We start from the raw sequence: 21,825 nt of genomic DNA, 5'->3' as shown, positions 1-21,825 counted from the left end.
TCCTCCACAGGGGCAGGAATTAGGGTCCATAGTTTGGCCTGTGCCAATTCCATGTCCTCATTCTGAGCTGTGCTGGGCCCCTGTGACACCGTCATCTGGAATCATCGGGGATTCCTCCCTCTTCCCACAAAGGTCAGGCCACCTTTGCCATTCTTATGACTTGTCTTATAAACCTCCAGCTGTGCTCCCCAGTGTGAAGGACCAACAGGTTCAACTGCTGTCCATATTGTCTTTATTTTGCTTGTTATCTGCCATTGTTTTAGCTTCTTGCTGCTCCTAGCACGTTGCTTTCCAACTTCTGCAGGGTAAGGAGTGCAGAAACTGGGCTGTGCAGAGCTGGCCACAGAACAGCAACCAGGGAACCCAAGCAGCTTCCTTGTTCGAGCAAGAGCCTCACACCACAACCAAAGCCACCACGGAGTGTGGAATCCCCCAGCCCTTACATTTTGTAGGAACAACCTTCAGACTCCTTCTCTTCTTGCGGAGCACTGTAAGTGTTTACCAGTGCTGAGCTGGGTGCAGATACCCTGATGTGACCCAATTTCATCACATTAGTCCCTGTGCCAATAACCCCATGTTTTGGCCTTTTTAGCCTCAAACAAAACAAGCTCCAGCCTTCTGCCACCTTACAATGAACTCCTACCAGCATCATAGCAAAGCCACAGCTTCACAAAACTTGGACTGCCCCAAGAAAGCCTCACAAAGCCTTTTGGCTTCTCTTCACAGAAAGGTATTTTGACTTTTTGGAAACACTGGTTACTTTGGAGCAATCTGTTTCCATGAAAATCCTGTTTATCTCCAACGTTGTTAACATGCCCCAACATTCCGCAAGCTGCTTCTCATCACTCTGTGCATTTGTCCATCCTGCACCCCCATCCCACCTTTTCTCCCAAAGACACAGTACATCCCCGACAGTGACATGAGAAGCCACCAACTGTGTTTGGGATGGAGCCAGTGACGCTGCTGGAGCCTGTGGTCTGCCATGCGACCGATCGTCTCCTGCAGCTCACTGCTTGCCACGTGGAGGCAGCATGCGATGTGAGCCACCAGCTTTTGCTTTGAAAGTGCCTCCACAGTCACAGGTCGAATACAGCTGGTGTGTTTTTCACACTATTAGAGATGCCAGAAGCTGTCCAAGGCACACTCGACTGCTGCACCCAGCCCCAGGTGTGGAAGGCCTGCTGGAAAAACTGGTGGCCAGGCAGCATGGGTGGGGCATGCTGATTTTTGGCAACTGTGGTGAAACAAAGATCCAAGAGGCTCAGGTGAGGCTGTTGCCATAAAGAGCTGTGTGCCGGCAGCACAGTTCTGGTCTTGGTGTGTCCTTGCGAGTGGAGATCTGGGGGCAAGCTGATGGATATTGTCTCTAAATGGGTCAGTTTCCGCTAACCTGTGTGAAAGGAGCAGGGAGTTCTGCTGGCTCAGGTGAGCGCTGTAGGAATGTGTGATGGACTTGCTGACCTCTTTGGTCACCTCTTTGGAAGCACAAACATGGAAGATGTGACCTGGGACCAGTCTGAGAATGGCTGTGATAGGGGAGGGTGGAGAGGGTAAGCTGCACAGAGATGAAAAGGCTGATGCTGACTTGGTGAAGCTGCAGGAACCCAGCTGTGGGGCAGGGCTCTGACAAATGTATGGAGGGAGAGAACTGCCTGTGGGCTATGCAAAGGGGTCTGGGCTCTCAGAGGAGGGTGCTGTGGAGGCTGTCTTGGGGAGAGCACACTTTCCTGTGGGCTGAATGTACATGCTGTAGTGAGGCATCTAGGGAGATGCTCTGGGCAGGTTTTGCATGGTGCAGATGAGGGTGGTAGGTTTGAGCCTGAGCAGGGCTGCAGGTTTCTGTTCCAGATGGTCAGGGTGAGTTCACAGACACAGTCATTCCTGTTTCTGTTTACCAGCATGTGTCTGGTGATTTCCTAAGAGAAGATACAATCCTCTGTGCCTTCCCCTCGGTGTGAGCAAGACGTACGTAGTCACAGCTCTGTGAAGGTAAGTCCTTTTTCCTCTGGTGGGAGCCAAAGTGATGTCTTCCTATTACACCCTTCGTGCAGAACGGGCTCAGACTTGATGTATGTTGGGGAAAACAAGAGGCTGAGCCCAATGTTAGTGGCCACGAAGAGACAACTGGCAATGGCAGAAGGGAGGCGGGAGGGCTGGGTGCTGGGGTCTCTGTGGGTGGCACTCAGCATTCCCCAGACAGAAAGCAACGCGCTCTCCCTCCTCTGTGCAGCATCCTGTGGCAGCTCGCAGGCTGCCAGCTGAGGTGCTTTGTTGTTTTTCAACCTGCTGCTTTGCTGACTAACACCTCCGCTTTCTGCGTGGCTCATTCATATTTTACCCCATTTCCTGAGCTTTGAGGTGGTTTCTTCTATTGCTTTCCCTTCCAGTAGAACACTGTTACTCATGTCTCAGCTGTTCTGCCATTTTTTACTCATTACTTATCGTAATGTATGATTATCTTCCTCCTAAATGTCACCAGCCAGTAAAGGTGCCTTTGACCCTACAGTTATACCAGGTCTGTATCTTTGATGATGCTGAGGATATTGTTCTAATTCCATTGTGGCAGGAAGAAAATACAGAGGTAGTACTGTTTGTGTGGGTTTTTTTTCCTTGCATCATGAACTTGATAACTGCAAGTGTCACTAATTGTCCATTCTAAAGGAAGGAATTGTCAGCTCTAGTTGTTATTTCCTCTGATTGTATGTGTTCTTGCTGATAAATACATACAGGTGTTGCCCACCTTCCGGTCATGGCAAAATGCTTTTGGGTCACCAATAACTTTAATAGAACCTCCCAAGCCTTCCCTGGTGTGCCTTTAATGCTTGCTTCTTGGTGAATATTGCCATTGCAGGTTGGGCTGAGATTACAGCTGGATGACAGTAGTTGCTTCTTATCTTCAATCAACAATTGAACTGCTTCAGGTCACCTTGGGAGCTGAATTCAGCTGCCCTGACGTGCCATGGAACCTCAGGTGTAGAGGAGTCAGTGCCCAGGCAGCATAGAGTATCTCTGGAGCTGTGTGCTCTTGGGGATGGTCACTGCATGGCTGAGCCCACTGACTCGCTTTGTTTCATGCAGGAGAGGTATCTGTGTACTGTGCTCCAGGTGCCAACAAGTATCAGGGCTCCTAGAGATCCTGCATCGTGGCTCTTACCAGGCTGGATACGGTGGATGCAGTCCCTCTCGGTCACTGGGAGAGATCTGGTGGGTCACACTGTGCTGGGTTTCCCGGGACGGAAGCGCTAGGAGTATGTTAAGCATTTGCTCTGGAGGGACAAGACTATTTGTTGCTCTTCACATTGCAGCACTTGCACAGTTTCCCGTGTGCATGCGCACACATGTATAGGCACAGTGCTAGATGACAGAAGAGAATCAATCATTAAGTTTCAACTCCTCTATGTGTGATGAGCTATTCCAGACTTCTGGCAGGTCCTTAATACTCCTCTTGGCTTTATGCTTCACCAGTAGCAAGCACCACAGAAGGGAAACTCTACACATCTGAATTCTGCCAGTCAGTGAAGGATAAACTTTCTCAAATTGAAATTACCTATCTTGGAAAAAGAAGTTCCAACTGCTACTGCTGCCCTTTCCTAGGGCTCATTACCTACCTTCAGTCCTATCTCTCTTTCCTCGTCTCTATACAGTAAACCCCTCCATGCCTCTGACTCATCCTGGGAAAAACAGATGGTTTGGACCACTCAGGCCAGGGCAGGTGTATTGTACTTGGACTGACCAGCCATGACTTCCCCATAGCTATAAGGGAAATTACAGATATCTGAGGAGTCCTGAGGTCTGGGTAGGAGCTGGCCCCGACTGTCTGCGCCTGTGCTGCCCCAGGCTGGGTTGTGCTGTGCTGTGCCAAGTCTTCGCATCTCCTCTCGCAGTAGGGGCAGTGGGCTCAGCAGATCTCAGGGCTGAACATAGAGCCCACTCACCCTGCACCCAGCTGCTTTGTGCCCGCTTTGCTGCTGCAGTCTCCTTGAGTTATTCCAGCTCTTTGTTCTTTACCCTCCTACCACTATGCCACGCTGTTTGTGCTAAGTCGCCTCCATAGTGCGGCTCCTTTCCCTCCTGCCCAGGGACCCAAGGAGGATGCATTGCAGCCCCTTTGAAGGTATGCGGAGGTGAGCTGACCTACGCTCCCTCCGTGTCAGCCTTGCAATCCGCAGAGCCCCAGCCCAGACACAGGCTGCAGGCAGGAGATCAGGGTAGGGGTGAGCCCTTCTGCCTGTGCAGGAGCCAGACCACCTCCCTGCCTGCGGTCTGAGGGTTGGTGCTGTTGCCCTGGCCGCAGGGGCCGTTCCCCAGGGGACAGCTGGAAGCAGAGCACAGTGGTACTTGGCTGTCTCTGGTGTGATACACGCCCTACTATATATAGTTGGGCTTAACCATTGAGTGCCTTGACACTGATGCCTCCCCACAGGCTCTAACTCCACCAGCCCCACTATGACCTTTTAGGTCTGAGGCTTGTGAATTTTTATCTGCTCTCCCACCTTTTTCTCACATAAGAGTGAGAGAGCAGAGCAATACAGTAATAAATGTTGTGTGGGTGTTTGGACCCGAATTCATTGCCTCCTCTCTCACCACATCCTTCTATCGGCACAGTAATTCTGATACAGTGGTGACGTCAACCGCCATTTATCACTCTGTATTCCAATACACTACAGCCCTTGGTCGTGCACAAGTAGGCTTTGCTCTTACTCAGTGCTGATGAGATCCACCTGCTTTCCAGCTCCTGCACATGCAGTGTCTGCAGTCACAGTAATGGTTTAGCCAGGCCATGGAAGTGTTGGAGGGCTGAAAAGGAAAGCTGAAAGGACGGGGCAAGGTAATGTCCATGTTTCCACCAATTTTCCCTGCTGCCAGTTTGCTACTGCCTGATATCCGTGACTTCACTGTAAATCTTTCCTATAGCTGATGTGGCCCTTGTGCCCCTGCTGTCACTGCTGTTGGCCTCTACTGGACAGCTAGAGAATCCCTCTGTCCCTCTGTTGCTTTAGCTTTGTGATTAGATGGCAGTGTACGCTGATAACTTTTTTTTCAAGAAGAAAGCTCGGGTTTGCATATAACTGGTGAACTGAGACTTCCACTGTTTTTTTGCTTGGGTGTAGCTATGACATTTATTTTCTCATGCTTGGAAATACCAGATTATTATTTTTTATTATTAAACTGAGTTCTTAATTAGGCTTTTTTTTCTGTGGAAGTTTTGTAAGTGTACACATTTCCTGGAGACGCTTTACATTGTGAGCTAGACTGCATCCATCTTTGGCAGCTTATAGCACCACATTTCCAGATCTTTAACAAAAATAATCTCCGTAAATGTCTGTGGCTGTATTGGTCCTATTTCGCATTCTCTGGTATATTAAAACCTTGTAGCATCATTTACACGTGCACATCTATATGAATGGCTAATCAACTTTATTACTGTGCTCTCGTACACTGTTCTTTAGGGTACTACAGAGTTTGCAGCAATATTGCTTAGCGCCTGTACAATGCTTGACGTTTTATAAGAATTAAGTAACTGTGTTTCAAGGCTGCATGAAGCTGTCTGAGACGTAGAAACTGAAACGAAATGCTAGAAAGGACTTTTCTAATGCCAGACAGGGAATAAGTTCCTGCTTCTGGTTATTGCCCACTGCCATTCTTCTTTCTAAGCGAACAATCTCACAAGCAGGGTGCTGACAGATGGAAGCAAATGGGAAGGGTGTAACAAATGGAGGGATGTAGGAAAGGTACTTAATCATAGACTAAGATTGAAGTTTGCAGAGGGCCTGACTGGAGGAAGCTTCAGAACAGGGGCTGCTATACACCTCTGTGAAGCCATGAGGTCTTCCAGACGTCAAAGACCAAAGAGACGCTGCTTCAGAGCTGCATCTTTCCCAGATCTTCCACACACACATCCATGTCTTGTCATAACAACATGGAGCACAGCCAGGAGGTCAGACACACATAGCACTGACGCCTTCTATGGTGCTCTCAGAGGTAGCAGTCCTTCCCCACCATATTGAGTTAGGAGAACTGTGTAAGAAGTGAAGGAGATAAGTGTTGGACTTATCTGTGGGCACTGGCACAAGTAAGAGATGGGACAGGGGAGTCCCAAGTGAGGAATTATTGTCTCTTTGCTTCACCTGTGCTAGCAGATCCTACTGCTCTTGTCCTATTTTCGCTATTCTGCTCTTATTCAGGAAGCTTCCTTCTAGATTACAACCTTGTATGTTAACCTCTCTCCAGCGTGTAATGGCAGCCTCTGATATCTCCACGAGATCTTCCCAATGAGCTACTTGGGCTTGTTGCTTTGACTTTTTCCTATTCATTCCTCTCTGGCCCATTGGAATGACTGTACTCTTCTATGAACAGAGGAAGGAAAATAGGGAAGACGCTTTAAAGAAACCACATTCCAGGGGCTAAAAGCAGCAAAGACTTCCCTTGCTTTGCTCTAGCCATTTAGGCAGGAATGGGTGTAAAATGAGGGAGCTACAGAAATATCAGGAACATGACACGCTGAGGGCGCTGCCAGCTGGATTCTGAGACAAGCAGTGGGTCTGCAGAGCTCTCTGAGGGCCCAACCCTTCCTTCCTCTGCTGAAGAAGAGGCAGCGAGTTGCCTATCTTGGCCAAACACAGTAGCCGAAGCTGTGAAGTGTGACAGTCACAAAGCAAAGCGATGCAGGGCACAGTACGAGATGGCACTAGTCCCTTCTGCCATCCAGAGCCTGTGCTGGGTTACAGTCCATGGCAGGGCATGATGGACTGAGGAAGAACAGCAGCAGCCCTGTGTGCTCTCCCAGGCTGGGAACAGGCCCTTTTGGGCAGGTTGTTGGCATCCTAAGATGGGGAACCCTGAATATTCTGAGCCTGGCAATAATAGGTTCTAGGTATTTCGTGGGGAGAAGGATGATTTAAAAAGGCAGTGGAGCATGTATCATGTCTCTAAGGCTAGGGACATGTAGGGCCCAGTGGTCGGTTCATTTGGCACAGCTCTTCTGTTAAATGTGCTGCAAGGAACAAGGCCCTTGATGCTAGGATGTTGTGAGCAGATGCTGCACCAGGAGACTGCCCATCTTGAGGGCATCTTGTCATGGTGCAGACAGCCTTAGCATGAAATCGGGTGAGTGGGTTTCAGACGGTGGGATAACAGGGTGCCTTCCTCAAAGGAATGAGGAATTGGAGAAGAGCAGTGGAAGGACGCGTGGGAGCACGAGGTGGGTTTAGGCAGTGGGCTGTGCCTTAGTAATCAGGGACTGCACCACCAGAAGTCGTGGTAACAGCAATAGTTATTATACAGAGAAAACTCGGAGAACTGGGACCAGAGGGGTCAAGAAAGGATATTTCCCCACACTCCAGCCCTTCTTTCTGCATTTCCTTGAGGAAAGAGATATTATTTTTTTTCTGTCCCGCCACTGGCAGCAGGCGAGGGAGATCAGCAGGGCACCTGGGGCTCCTCGCTGAGCTGGAGCATGTGCTTCATCTGCAGGGTATGTTGGCAGGAAAGGAGGGGCAGCAGCAGGCTGGCGGCTCCCACCACGGGGCTGAGGTGCTGCAGCCAGGAGGTGTTTGTGGCCCCTCCTGGGTGAGCCTTGCTGATCTCATCTGGACACTCTGCTGCCTTGAGAGCAAGTCTCTGAGCTCACGTGGGGCTGCAGGGGCTTTTTGGTGGCTGCTAAATTTATTTTGCTTTCGTTATTTGAGTAAACCTGGGAAATTTTTAAACACCACAAATGTTCCCCAAGTGGGAGAGGCCTCGCTGCTGAGTGACTGTCTGGGTGTTTGCTGCTGGTGGGGGAGGTACAGACACACCAGGACCTGGGTCCTGCACCTGGGTTGGGGCAACTGCCAGTATCAGTACGGTCTGGGTAATGAAGGGAGAGAGAGTAGACCTGCTGAGAAGGACTTTGGGGTACTGGTGGATGAAAAATTGGACATGAGCCTCCAATGTGTGCTTGCAGCCCAGAAAGCCAACTGTATCCGGGCCTGCATCGAAAGCAGTGTGGCTAGCAGGTCGAGGGATGTGATTCTGCCCCTTTGCTTCACTCTGGGGAGACCCCCCCCTGCAGTGCTGCCTCCAGCTCTGGGGCCCTCTGCACAAGAAGGCCATGGACCTGTTGGAGCCGGTCCAGAGGAGGCCATGGAGATGATTCAAGGGCTGGAGCACCTCTGCTGTGAGGACAGGATGAGAGAGTTGGGGCTGTTCGGCCTGGAGAAGAGAAGGCTCCGGGGCGGCCATATTATGGCCTTTCAGTACTTAAAGAGGGCTTATAAGAAAGATGGAGACAGACTTTTTGGTAGGGCCTGTGGCAATAGGACAAGGGGTGATGGTTTTAAACTAAAAGAGGGTAGATTCAGACTAGACATAAGGAAGAATTTTTTTACAATGAGGTGGTGAAACACTGGCCCAGGTTTCCCAGAGAGGTGGTAGATGCCCCATCCCTGGAAGTGTTTGAGGTCAGGTTGGAGGGGCTTTGAGCAACCTGATCTAGTTGAAGATGTCCCTGCTCATTGCAGGGGACTAGATGAGCTTTAAAGGTCCCTTCCAACCCAAACAATTCTATAGACCTGCACCAGGCCCTGCCAGGAGCTCTGGGTATCTCTTGGTGGCTGCACTTCTCACCCAGCCTTCGTCCATATCACTTTTAGAGGTGTCTCTGTGCAACCTCATGCAGGGGTTTTGCAGAGCTCTGGGTCTCTGCAGAGTCACTCTTGTGTGTCTGACAGTGTCACTGACAGTCTTACTGCTCTGTGGCATGGCACATGGGCTCTTCCTGCCATCTGTGCATCCTTGCAACTTGCTGCCGACAGAAGTATGTCCCAAAAATAATACAGGTTGCTTCTCCGAAGTCTTGTCCCCAGGCAGCCTAGCCCATTTCAGAATAGCTGGGGAAAACAGTGCTGAAATCTGTATCAGGTATCAACAGTGAATATTCTGCAGAGAGAACATTTTAAGTCTTTCTGGGCACATCTGCGTGTTTCTCTAAATGTTAAATACTGTGAAAACACAGCCTGAAAGTGTTATGTGGCTTGAGGGCCTGGTCTTGGAGCAGGGGCTGTGGGCTGAGCAGGCATTTGTATGTGATGCTGTTTCCTCGTATTGTTGTAAACATCCTGCTTTCCTCTTCTCTGAAGACTTTCCTGTAGGTTCTCTTCACCAAACTGTATAAGGACAGCCTTCCCCTGAACTGAGTGCTTCTCAGTGCTTTTCTTCTATGCCACATGGGGGGCTAGTTTTTTGGGGTTTTTTTGTCTCATCTGCCTTCCTGGAGTCCCTTAACTAGATATTTCATGCCTATTTAACCATGGGTAGGCCAAATCAATGAGTTCTCACAAGACTTGCTCTTACAAACCCACAGTGACATTCAGACTCTACTTGACTAACTTACTGTACAGTTGTTTAAGCCACAGCAATGTCACTTCTCCTAGTTGCAAGACATTTCTAGTTGCAGGAAACCAATGAAGAAAAAAAATTGGTTAGTTCTTAACCAAGTGCCTTCCTGTTGCATGGATAGACTGAGGCTACAGTCACTCTGCTGCTCTCTCTGTGCACATGCTGCTGGCAGGGAGTGGAGATTTCACTGGCCTGGTTTATGGCCAGTTGGCAGGACTGTTGGTCACCTGTCCCCTTCGCCCATGGAGTAGATGCAAACAGGAGAGCTGAGATGACTTGCCTAATTCAGGCACTTTACTTTTAGGCATTTAAAAGAAAGCAAGATTAATTCCACCTCAACCTTCAGCATATGGCTGAGCTGAACTTTTAATTGGTTGTTTGGGTTTTTTTTAAAGTCAGTTTGTTAGGTTTTGTTTTTGTTTTTTTTTTTTTTCCAGGACATCCAGTCAGAACCGACATGAAGAACAAACTGTGGCTCCAGAGTATTTCCTTCTTTCTTTTATTGCAGTACAGTAAGTTCCCAGATATCTCTTCCGGGCTGTACACCCACAGGATTTATCTTGGTGGCTGTTGGTGCAGGCTCTGCCAAGATGTGCATGGCACAGGGTTGCCATGGGACAGGAAGCGCAAGACAGGGTACCACAGGGAGAGGGTTCCATGGGATAATGAGTTATGGAAGAGGCTCTGTGGGCAGTGGAGGACAGACACAAGAAGGTGCAGAGCTCAGCCAGACTGCATACCTCTCCAGGGAGCAGCACCGGTGGGGAGAGCTTGCCATAGGAAAGGTTCTAGTGGCCAAGACCAGGATATCTCCAGGGCTCATGGCCACTGTTGGCAGGTTGGCCAGGGCCAGTGGAGTGAATATCTCATGGCCCTGAGCAAAGGGGGCTCAGGACTGCGCCGTGCAGACTGTCGCTCCCCCTTTCTTGCTGGTTCCTCCCCACCATGCAAGCTTTAGCTGACTCAGAGCTGACTTTCTGAACAGGTCAGCTGGACAGAAAAAGGCAGCAACAACAGCGTCTGCAGGGAACAGGTGCAAATTTAGCATTTTACACGCTGCTTCTAGGCAGAGCGTTGGACCTGCTCCAAACCTAAATTAGCAGAAAAGATTAATTCAGAGTTATACCTTCCTGACATAGAGTACCACTGGGATGCCTGGTCTGAATTTTGTGTAACACAAGCCAGGGAATTACCCTGTACTAATTTCAGTTTGGACCCAACTAGATCTTACTGTTAAAAGTATTTGATTTTTGTTTCTGAAGCTGCCAAAGATGGACAAGTCATCCTAGACCTAACTGGGTTTAGGATGCTTAATTATTCCCTTCCCAGTAAAAAGCTGTCCTCTTCCTAATTTTGTTAACAGATTCTTGCCCAAAGATACACTTGCAGCTTACCAGCTACCTAGGAATAGTAGTCCATTTGACTGATTAACATAATAGCATAGAAGAATGATAATGAGCAATGCTTATTAGCTTATTATTACTTGCTGACGACTCTGAAAGAAAGCAAGGGTTTTATAACCCCATTTTTGTAGGAGAATAAGAATGTTGTTCAGGACTGTAACAAACAGTGCTTGTACCAGGGCCCTTGGAAGAGCCTACTGAGGGCTCAAAATGAAAAGTTAAAATTTAATGAAAATTGTAGAACAAAATTCTGAAATCAGCGTGAAATGACAAAGTCAAAATGAAACCAAGTGACAACCACATAGTTTGAATCCCTTACCGTTTAATAAAGCATATGTATACCCTTGGGGCCAGTCTGTTGCAAGTATCCCCAAATTTCTGCCATCCCCACCCTGACTCTTTGTGGGGAGGGGGTGTCTTGTATGCAAATCTGAGTGCTGCCCAGAGCTCACATAGGGAGAGCAGTGTGTGCTCTGATGCAACAGGACTAGGAAGGGACTTTTGTGATGAGTGAAGTTAGTGGGGGGAAAAAAGTTGGATTTTGCTTTCCTTTGAACTTACTCTGGCCTAGAACTAGGCTGCACTCTCCCCTGGACGTGCCTGCTGTGCACTGTGACGGTAAATGCAGAGACAACTTCTTTGTGAGGACTGTCATTTGACCTGGATGGTGGAACAAATGTTTCTGGTCCATCAATGCACACGTTGCCTGCATTCCATGCTCACTGTTCTCTGCATAGAGCATTCTCTTTAACTGTAAAATGTGTTGAGCATATCACATAGGCCTGCTTTTATCTTGTGCAAAATCTTCTGAACAAAAAGCATGTTTGACAAAGGGAAGGTAGGAAGCAGGGAGTGCAGTTTCTCTAGCCAGGCAAGCAGCAGAATGACAAACTCCCAACACGGTTAGCATCAGAGGGCTTGGGTGCCTGATGGCTGTGAAGTAAGAAGTTCCCATCAAGTTGGGGGCAGCCCTGATGGTAGCCTTGGGCTTAAGAATGGATGTAACAACCTTGAGATCTTCCCCTAGATGATGACAATTTTATTCCCATCAAAAAGGGGTGATTCTGTACACGTGAGAAATGAATAGTCGCTGTGGCAGGCGTGGTTTGCACCAGCATGGCATGCTGCATCTCCCACAGGCCTTTCCTCGCTGGTATTTCTAGTGTAATAAGATAAGATAAGTTTGAAAACTCAGTCACAGTTTGGGCGTTTCCTGGTATTTTGGCACGCCATTTGCTGCAACAGCATTTTTAATAGATTTTTGTTTGATACTTATCTTGCTGTCAATTACTTGCCTCCCTGTAGAGATGAAACATGTTAGGCTCCAAGGCTTGGAGACTTTTGGGGGGCTGGCACAGAGTGATCTGCTCCCTTCAGTGGGAGCCCTGAGGACTGTGTACGTTGATACAAAGTTCTGCTTGCTTCATCATGACAGTTGATATTGTGTTTTCTCTTTCCAAACCTACAGCTACATGTCATGAAAACCTCACTTGTTTTGTGGACTATGTAGAGACCCTGTCCTGTATCCTGAGAAACGACTTTGGTGCCAGTTCATACAACCTCACTGCAACATGGTACGTCTCAGTAGGATGAGCAAAGCGTGGTCAGCAGGAACTTCCAACATGGCCATAGCACAGTGGTGTCCTTCTGTCCTCTTTGTTAGGTAGAATTCTTGTTCTTGCTGCCATGCTGGTTTTTATTTGGTTCCTCACACTCCAGTTATCAACTGGCTTCTCCCCTAGCAAAGGATTCCTGTGCCCACTGACTGCTCCACTGACTCTGGCTTCCTTGGCGTTGTTTTCTCTCCTCCCCTGGGAATACCTTGCCGTTTATCAATGCCATTGTTATCATTGCCATCGTTATCAATGGGCTTGTGTGTGCTGGCAGGGCTCACGCAGCTTGTCCAAGCCCTGTATGGCTGCTGTGCTGCCCCAGCAAGGAAGTGTATGCAGCCCTGGGCAGTGCAGCCTTGTTGAGTGCTTTTCCTTTCCACAAACACTTTGGCATCGTTTTCCTGCTTCTCTCAAAGATGTTAAGCTGAGCAAACAGCACACACACACACACACACACAAAAAATCTGTCAAAGTTCAAAGATAAATTTTTGTTTTAACATGTTGCTTCTTTTTTTGTTTGTTTTTTCCCTTATTAATTTCTATGCCTGGAGGTTCAGCAACAGATTAGTCCAACTGCAGCATGTGGTAGATGTGGACTTGTTTGTTTGTTTTTGTGGTTTTAGGGTTCCTGACCAAGAATCAGAAAATACTGCGGCTGCCTGCCATCTCCTGCAATTCTCCAGGAACACCAGTCACACGCAGTACATGTGCACAGTGGACATGACACTTCTCCTGGCAGATCTCAAAGTCCAGGTGGACGTTACAGAGATAACTGAAAGGAAGCACGTGATTTCCAAAGACTTTTATATGGCAGAGAACGGTAAGTACAAAAATGGTAGATTTGATAAATACTGTCTGTCTATCTGCTCGGATAGTCTGGGCAAGGAGTGAGCGTGGCAGCCAGTGATGGGGGGCTATGTTTGGTGTGCACTCACTTACACAGAGACTGTGCTCTAATTATCACTATTGTAAACTACAGAAACATTTATGCTTGAGGCTGAGCTTAGAGCTAGTTTGGCCCTAGCCTTTTCATGGGGAAATTCCTTTACCTTTTCATGGGGAAATTCCTTTACCTTTTCATGGGGAAATTCCTTTTCCCCCTGAAGCAGTGGGAGATAAATTTCCACCTTAGACCAGTCTCATACCTATCCTATGCAAGTGTTTGTTCTTAGCTAGAATCTAAAGGGCAGGAGGAATTGCTCTAATTGCAAATGCCACAAGAGTCTCAGGAAGCTCTTGCAGTGGACATCTGAACCAACATGACATTATTGTGGATGGCACAAGGTGTCCAAGACACAATGGAGGTGGCCCTTCCCCTTTCTGGGGCAATTCCTAACCATTTCTTCTGCATGCCAGGAAGACTGAGTGCAATCATATAGCTGACTTGGTGGAATGCTGGTGTATTCTGAGTTGTGCAGCATACTGTGAAGAAAAGAGGTGGTTGGCCAGGCAGAGATGTACCATGCGGGCATATGGAAAAGGATTTTTCTACTTGGATTCTTCTGAAATTAAACTTTATATGAGAAGTGTAATCCTTCTAACAAATGCCATAACATTTCAGGAAAGCCCCTTGCGCCCACTGACAGACTATAAACTGGGTGGTGGCGCTTTGCGTGTCTCCTAAACGTCCCCGTACAGAGGCATCGTAGCTCAGTGACAGACCCTGCAGACTAGTGCTAGAGTTTGTGCATTACTACTTTTTGGTAGATGAAAACACCCTGCAGGGGATACGAAAGATTGTGTTTTAGGCACTTGCATGATGCCCAGCATTTGCACTGGGTTTATGCAGTGTCCACTAGCCTCCTTTTTTCCTGATGCCTCTGTTACATTGAGGGGTATTTCCCTAACTGTGCAAGTGCCCATGGCTACACAGAGCCCTCCTACGTCATGAGAAGAACATGGTGCTCTACTCCTTACATCTCCCATGAGGTATTAGCCCCTTGTGCTATCTCCTCCTGCTCCTTAGGTGATAAGTAAGTTCAGAGACAGGCAGAAGGCATGTTCAGAAAAATGTGTGCCTGACTTAGCCATGCTGCTGAGGTGTGAGTTTCTGTGCATGGCTGAGGACCGCTCAGCCTGAGAGGCAGAAATGTTGGGGATGTTGTCCTGTGTAGGAGGGCCTACCTCTACCAGGGCAGTTTTTCTCTTTACTTGCTCTGCATTGCTGATGCCATGCTGAGGCACCTCTTGTCTGAGGTAATGTTACAAAGGGTAACACCATCCTGTTTTACAGTCAAACCACAGCCTCCGTTCAATCTGACCGCTGTGTTGTCAGAGGGTTACAATATTTCTTGGGAAACCATCTACCAGAACCCTGCTTTCTACTTTTTGAATGAGGAGCTGGAATATCAGCTGCGTTATAAGAGAAGGACTGACACCTGGGAGGTGAGTGAGATGTCAGTTTACCATCAAGTGGGATGCAACAGCAAAGAGGCTTGTATTAGAAATAGTGTGACCAGCAGAAGGAGGGAGGTGATTGTCCCCCTGTACTCAGCACTGGTGAGGCCACACCTTGAGTATTGTGTCCAGTTTTGGGCACCTCAATACGAGAGAGATACTGAGGTGCTGGAGCAAGTGCAGAGGAGGGCAACGAAGCTGGTGAAGGGCCTGGAGAATAAATCTTATGAGGAGCAGTTGAAGGAGCTGGGACTGTTTAGTTTGAGGAAGAGGAGGCTGAGGGGAGACCTCATCACTCTCTACAACTACTTGAAAGGACATTGTAGAGAGGTTGGTGCTGGTCTCTTCTCACAGGTAATTAGCGATAGAACAAGAGGGAATGGGTTCAAGCTGCAGCAGGGTAGGTTTAGGCTGGACATTAGGAAAAAACTCTTCACAGAAAGAGTGGTCAGACACTGGAATAGGCTGCCCGGGGAGGTGGTGGAGTGGTGGTGTGTTTAAGACTCATTTAGATCTGTTAAGGAGGCCAGAACAACCAGGACAGGAGTGCTGGTGTGAAAGAAGGGTTTTCATGATTTAGAAATGGTGTCTCTTTGCTTGCCTGGACTGAAAACAGGCAAAACTGAAAAAAGAATCGAGAAGCAGAAGTTGTTTGAGAAGTACTAGATCCTGTGGAGAAGGCTAATGGTTTATTTGCTTTTCATGCTGCTCTGCATGGAAGGATCCCCTCAGGCCCCATGCAGCTACTGACCAGCCAGAGCACAGAATCATAGAATCTTCATGGTTGGAAAGGACCTTTGAGATCATCGAGTCCAACTATACACACACACAAAAAACCCCTACAATCTCTGTCACTGCATGAAAGCAGAGATTACTTTGCAGGGCTCCTCGCTGTGCAGCAGTGAGGGTAAGGTGGAAGCAGTCACCCCAGCCCTGAGTGTTTGGTGTTTAATCCTTCACAGACTGAGAAGACTAAAGCTGTCCATGAAGATAAACGGACACTGGTAATCCTGCCATGGGAACTCCAGGCGAACACTGATTATGAGTTCCAAGTGAGAGCCAGACCCCGAGAAGACACTGGCTACCGTGGATTTTGGAGTGAATGGAGTTCTCCGCTGACGTTGAAAACCAGCCCTGCCGGTACATACTTCCAGCTCTCGTTGTTGGTCCAATGTCAGAGAATGTTTCTAGAACTCTAATAAAATCTAATTACTAGACTATTTAGAACCTGTTCTAACGACAGGCGTGTTTAGCTTGCTTACTCAGCACACAAATCCCAGGCCTGGGCTGATATGTGCTGTCTGTATTGACCTTCTCACTGTGCCGCAAAGCCCACCTCATAGTGTGGCCATGGGGTCTGGGGGGGTTGGCTGTAGCTTTGGTTGCCACAGCAGGAGTGCAGCCTCTAGTTTTCTTTCCAGTGTCAAACATCCAGGGTCCTGCTTGCAGCTTTCAGAAATGGCTGGAGATCTAGTAGAGGTGCCTCCACTACCGGGGCTTATTGCCTTCAGCTGAGGGGAGAGTCTTTATTCAAATGGAGCAGGGCTTGTTGACCTTGGTGGAAATGCAAGGTGAGCCTGAATGACCCTGTCCCTTTCTCCAGCAGTGACGCAGACAGCAGGCATGGGATGGCTGCTACTGTGTGGTGCTGTCGTGGCAATTGCTGCCTCAATCACAACCTTTCTGGCGAAACAGCGGAGGTAAGAATGCTTCAGGAGGCTGGAGTAAATGCTCCAGGAAACTCCCATCTGAGCACAAAGGAAAAACCTCTTTACCCTGAGGGTGGCAGAGCCCTGGTACAGGCTGCCCAGAGAGGTGGTGGAGTCTCCGTCTCTGGAGACATCCCAAACCTGCCTGGGGGCGTTCCTGTGCCACCTGCTCTGGGTGACCCTGCTCTGGCAGGGGTTGGACTAGATGATCTCCAGAGGTCCCTTCCAGCCCCTACAATTCTGTGATTCCTATTCTGTCTTCTTAAAGATGGGGTGTTCACATGCAGCCTTCTTTGCACCTTGTATAGCCATGCACAGACACAGCTATGGGCCTGTGAGGGCCGGCAAAGTATGGTCTCCAGCTGGTGTACTACCAAGAGCGCCTTGCTTTTCTCTGGGGCTGTGCTGCCATGGAGCTGGCTGGAACAAGACAATGGCACATGGGGACTGAGCAGGGGCCACCCAGCCTCCTGGGCTGTTCTCCTGGTCCTGTCTGTGCTCTGCAGTTGCCAGATGAGAGACCCTTTCCAAAGCTGACGCAGGCCCCTCAACACTGTTGCGTGCGCAAGTCCTGAGGGCTGGGGCCCCACCTCCTGTGAGGCTCACTAGAAAGGCCATTAGGTGGCTCTCACAGCACAAGACATCCTTGGATCCTCAGCCACTTGCTAATTTGTGAGGCCAGTGAGGCTGGGCAGGTGATTTCAGCTGCTTGAATTGGATCCAGAGATGCCTTGCTTTGCATTTGTAATGTGTGCTTAACCCCAAAGCCTTTCTCTTTTCTTTTCCAGCTTGTGGAAGAAGGTGGCTTGCATCCCAGACCCCGCTCCCTTTTTCAAACCTCTTTACCTGGTGCATAATGGAGATTTCAAGGTATAAATGGGCTACACAAGCGCGTGGAGCACATGACAAAGTTAAACTAAAAGGCCCGTCATGCTATCCTGGGCAAGGGATTCTCATTAGGGCGGTGGGAGGGGGAATCTATATCAAGGGAATGGCAAACGGCTCCAGATATAAGGACCAAACCTTTCCAGTGTCTATTCTGTGCCACGAAGGCCTTTATCTGTGCTGCTTATTGCCTGTAGGTGCTGTCTCAGTAAGTAAGCTGAGCTCATGTGTGACCTGTGAAGCCTGGGAACCTGAAGGGAGAGGACAAAGGGATACTAGGACAGTAACTGGGGTTTTTTCAGAGTCACTCATACAGACAATAGCTATGCATATCATCCTGGAAAGATGGCTACAGCTTTGGGGGCAAATAACTGCTGTGTGGTAGTGCAGTGCAGCTGTCTCCCTATGAAGGAAGTATCTTTGAGTAACTTTGTCCAGCCCTCCCAAACTCTCTTCTCATTTAACACCAGCCAAACTTGTTCGTGTGACAAAATGGCTTGCAAAGACTGCAGAGTCTGCTGGAGTTCTCAGGATACAAAAATAAAAGAATGCTGAGCTTCTGTAAGTAATTATTATATTAAGCTGAAAAGCAACTCACAATGCCATTATCAAACTGTAAAAGTGCTGGCATGCGAGCACAGACATCACTGCCTCTTTCTGAACAAGTTCCTGTTGTTACAGCAGCACTGATCTGAGACACTTCAGTGTCTGCTTTTTGTTTCTGCTTTTTCTTAGACCCTCTGGGAGTGGGACACCAGCTGGGCCCTAATGATCTTCATGTACTTTCCCACTACTGCATGGCTGACATTTGCAATTAGGTGAAGCAAGGAGCCTTGGATGGGTGCCACTCAAGCTGAAGCCTGCAGTGACTGTCTCCCTTCCTTCCTGCCTTCCTCTTTCAGCTGTATTATGGCTTCCCATATCTGCACTAGAGGGGTACTTGCATCCTCTTGGGAGGCAGGTGGCACGTTCCTCAGGGAAAGGAACCAGGACCAGGTGGACTCAGTGTGGGAATTCTTGAGAGTCACGGGCTAGCGCTCACAGTGGAAGTGTGCCCGCATGCCAAGAGCCATGCTCCGCTTGGGGTGAGGCCACGGACTTCTCTGTTCTGTGGGAATTATATTCCTGCTAGTTTTCAGTTGGGCTGTTCAGTGCTGCTGGGAAGGGAATGAGCCTCAGTTGCTAAAGCTGAGTTACTTCGTGATAAATTTGCAGATTAAAGCAGCAGTTGCCCACACAGCCACAGCACAAGATGCACAGGCAGGGGTGTCAAGAGGATGTGGTGACATCACTAATATGTGAACAGACTCGTCATTTTTGGCTGGCAAGAAAACAATTGATGTAGGGCTCGTTCAACTGCATCCTGCCTGCATCAAAGCAAGTGGTTAGGTTATGTCTGTGAATAATGATCAGCAAATTACACTAGTAGTGCTCTGCAGACAACAGTCCCCGATTGGGTAGGAAGCAGTGAAAATGTCAGAGGAAAACTTAAGGCATAAAACGAGAAGGGAAACCAGAGGAACACTGTTTTCTCTTGTGTGTACGTGGGCCCTTAGATTCATGTTGGGCGGGAATTTGCAAAGAACTGTCAAGAAGGAACAAGAAATATTCTGCCTACTCAATTCTCAGAAAGGGATTTCCTGCTGTTTCTTTAAATAGCCTTTCGCACCTTAGGTGCCCTCCTGTCCATTACAGCTTTAATAATAAGCTTTTTGTAGCGTGGGTTAAAAATAAATTAAAATAGACTTGGTGCTTCCCATGTAATGAAGACTTTTTCCATGCTCTATGTCAGAGGGTAATAAGCTCTGTCTTGCTTTTCTCTTCCCAAATACTTTGCTCATGTCTGGTTATGCTGAGTGCAGTTTGGGACAAGAGGCTGATAGGATTAAGGCAGTCTGACAGCTGTGGCAACACTCAGCTCTCATGCAGCACTGTCAGAAGCCTTCACAGTGTTTATAAAGCTCACCACTGTTACCTATTTTAATGCAGCAGAAGGTGGTGCACTTAAAAGAGCCTCGACAGAGCTTAGCCATTGGGCAAGTATCAGATGGAGCAGCATCAAGCCTTGAGCCTGTGCTGTGCCCAGCCTCTGGACTGCAGAATCCTCTAGTAGGAGTTACTGGCATTCACTAGTGGCGCATGCCTGAAGTTTGCTGTGATCTGAGTGTCTGATTCAGTGACTTCAAAAAGAATAGAAACTTTTACTTTTTCGTAGATCAGAGAAACCCAGAGGTGCCTTTACTCCCAGATGTGACTGAATGCAAGGGGCACATGATCTAGAGATAACAGATGGCACAGGACAGAATGTAATGCTAATGGTGATTCAGAAGGGCAAAATTCAATGTGTGGCACTCCCTAATCATCTGAGTAACTGTTATCTACAGCAGGTGGTGGCTGTGGCTCTTTGAGGTGCCCATCCACTGCCTACCCCTACTTCCTTCTTGTTGCTGTGAGAGAAAAGGCTGGTCTGGGGCATGGCTGCATACAGAAGATTAGGAGAAGCCTTGCCCTGACCCCTTCCCAGGGAACTGAGGCGAGGGAAGTGACAGAGGAGGTCTATGTCTGTGTTGGGTGCAGATGCAGCACACAGGGAAAAGCTGACCATCCTTCCCAAGAGAGGCAGGGGAGTCTTGGTGGCTTGCGCTGGGACCTCTGGCTGATGCGTGAAGGAATGCTGCTATGGGCAGTGGCATTCTTTGCAGCATAGAGGAAACTGCAAAGCCATGCAAACCTCTCAGAGCTCAATTACTTGAGCCAATTCTCCTGCATTCGCCTGTGTCTAGTAATAACAGGATATTATTATATATACAGATATAATAACAGGATATCTCATACTCTGCTAATTTGGAGGCATCAGTGATTTTAGAGTTTGACTTTGCTTCTAAAAGCATAAGAGCTTTGGTCATTTCTGTGGAACCTCAAACCTGATGATACTAATCTCTCTTTCTCTCTCTTCCCCCTGTCTCCCTGTATGTCCTCTTATGTAGAAGTGGGTTGGTGCATCCCATACGAAAATTACCTTCGATTTCTTTGAATGGGGAATAGTCCTTCCAGAAGTCCTAGAAGTTTACGCCAAGCGTCCTTCCAACAGCACTTCACAGGAGGAGTTGCGTGAGCTGAGAAAAGATGTGCCTTGCAAGCCCTGTGTGTCTTGCCTGACTGCCCCAGGTCAGGACAGCCAGTCCCTGCTGTCTAGTGTGAACAGTAGCAGTGGGACTCGGGACCAGTCATACGGGCATTTGTCCATTGATACCGTGACTGTGGCTGATGAATTTACACCTTGTAACTGCCAGTGCAACTGTAACCGTGTGTACAGGGGACACGAGCATACCAGCAAGGAAGACAGTAGTGCTGGAGAAACTGGTTACCCCAAGGTTAACGTTGATGATGAAGACAGAAAGATATCTAGTGACTTGCATCTGGCTGACCTAAGCACACAAGACAAAATACTTGCTTCAGGCTCCGTGTCCACAGACCATCTGAGGAGTACAAGTGTCCTAGCCCACCAGCAAGTAGAAAGGACTTTGGAAGGAGGGATGGGGAGCATCCTAGAAGCCCTTTGCTTGCAGCCTAATCAGTGGGATTTGGGAAATCTGGGTTCTCTACCTTCTCCTGACGGTGAAAGTGTTTCCTACAGTGAAGGCTCTTGTGACTTCTTCCCTCACATTGCAAGGCCTGGTGACAGTTACCCTATGATCTGTGTAGATTTGGACACTATTGACAGTGGCTTTGTGGACTCGGACTGTGGGAGTCCAGTTGACTGTGAATTTGAGCAAAACAGTCAGACCAACTGCGGGTCTGAGGGGGAGGACTTTCCACGGAGCTACGTCAAGCAGTGGGTCTCCTGTCACTCTGACAGCCCTGTCAACGGGACACAGACCAACTAAGGACTTGATGCTGCCTTGCAGAGGGCAGGGCCCTTTCCGTACTGTGCCAGGAGCAAAGTGTTAGCAAAATTCAGAAAAGAAACAAAGTTTACTTTGTGTAAGCTCTATTGCACATATGGACTGCTAGGTCTGTAGAAATATATGTCTATTTCTATTGCCACTTATCCTGTTAATGTCTGAAACTTGACATGATTTGATTTTTTTCCTTTAGAATCCTAGGTGAAACCGCCTTACAATGGCAGAAAAAGCAACCGTACCTTGAAAATTACCCTTTAGCTTATGTAGATGTGCAAATTTTTTTTCACAGTAACCTTATAAAGACTACAAAACTTTAAATTATTTTCCCTGGTATCCTCACATGATTTGAGAGTTTGTATGTATGCGGAATCTTAGAAGCATAGCTCATGGCAAGCATGTTTGTTACATTAAAGCTCCTCTACCCTTTCCAAACAACACAGGTGGTGTTATTTTTCCAATATCTTTGGCTCTTTAAACGCAGCTGTAATATTTTGTTAATTATGGAGGGTCTGAGCCCTGTCCATGGGGTATCATA

At 48.2% G+C, this 21,825-nt stretch overlaps 1 protein-coding gene across 3 annotated transcripts; it reads left to right on the top strand.

Annotated features, from left to right (window-relative positions):
* The first annotated feature begins 1,867 nt into the window (after positions 1-1,867).
* IL21R (interleukin 21 receptor) lies at positions 1,868-21,673 on the top strand. Of its 3 annotated transcripts, XM_063344102.1 has the most exons (10): positions 1,868-1,989; positions 4,733-4,828; positions 9,816-9,890; positions 12,250-12,355; positions 13,018-13,214; positions 14,628-14,779; positions 15,754-15,931; positions 16,395-16,491; positions 17,289-17,370; positions 20,373-21,673. In XM_063344102.1, exons 3-10 carry the CDS (start codon positions 9,836-9,838, stop codon positions 21,270-21,272), a joined length of 1,767 nt encoding a protein of 588 aa, XP_063200172.1. In that variant the 5' UTR covers positions 1,868-1,989; positions 4,733-4,828; positions 9,816-9,835; the 3' UTR covers positions 21,273-21,673. The 3 variants fall into 3 exon arrangements, with proteins under 3 accessions (XP_063200172.1, XP_063200173.1, XP_063200171.1); XM_063344103.1 differs by lacking the exon at positions 1,868-1,989 and having other exon boundaries at positions 4,686-4,828; positions 16,398-16,491; XM_063344101.1 differs by lacking the exon at positions 1,868-1,989 and having other exon boundaries at positions 4,686-4,828.
* The last annotated feature ends 152 nt before the right edge of the window (positions 21,674-21,825 follow it).

Source organism: Chroicocephalus ridibundus, chromosome 8 (assembly GCF_963924245.1).
Source record: "Chroicocephalus ridibundus chromosome 8, bChrRid1.1, whole genome shotgun sequence".
NCBI lineage: Eukaryota > Metazoa > Chordata > Aves > Charadriiformes > Laridae > Chroicocephalus > Chroicocephalus ridibundus.
Note: the sequence above shows the minus strand (reverse complement) of the source record. Positions and strands in the feature narration are given on the sequence as shown.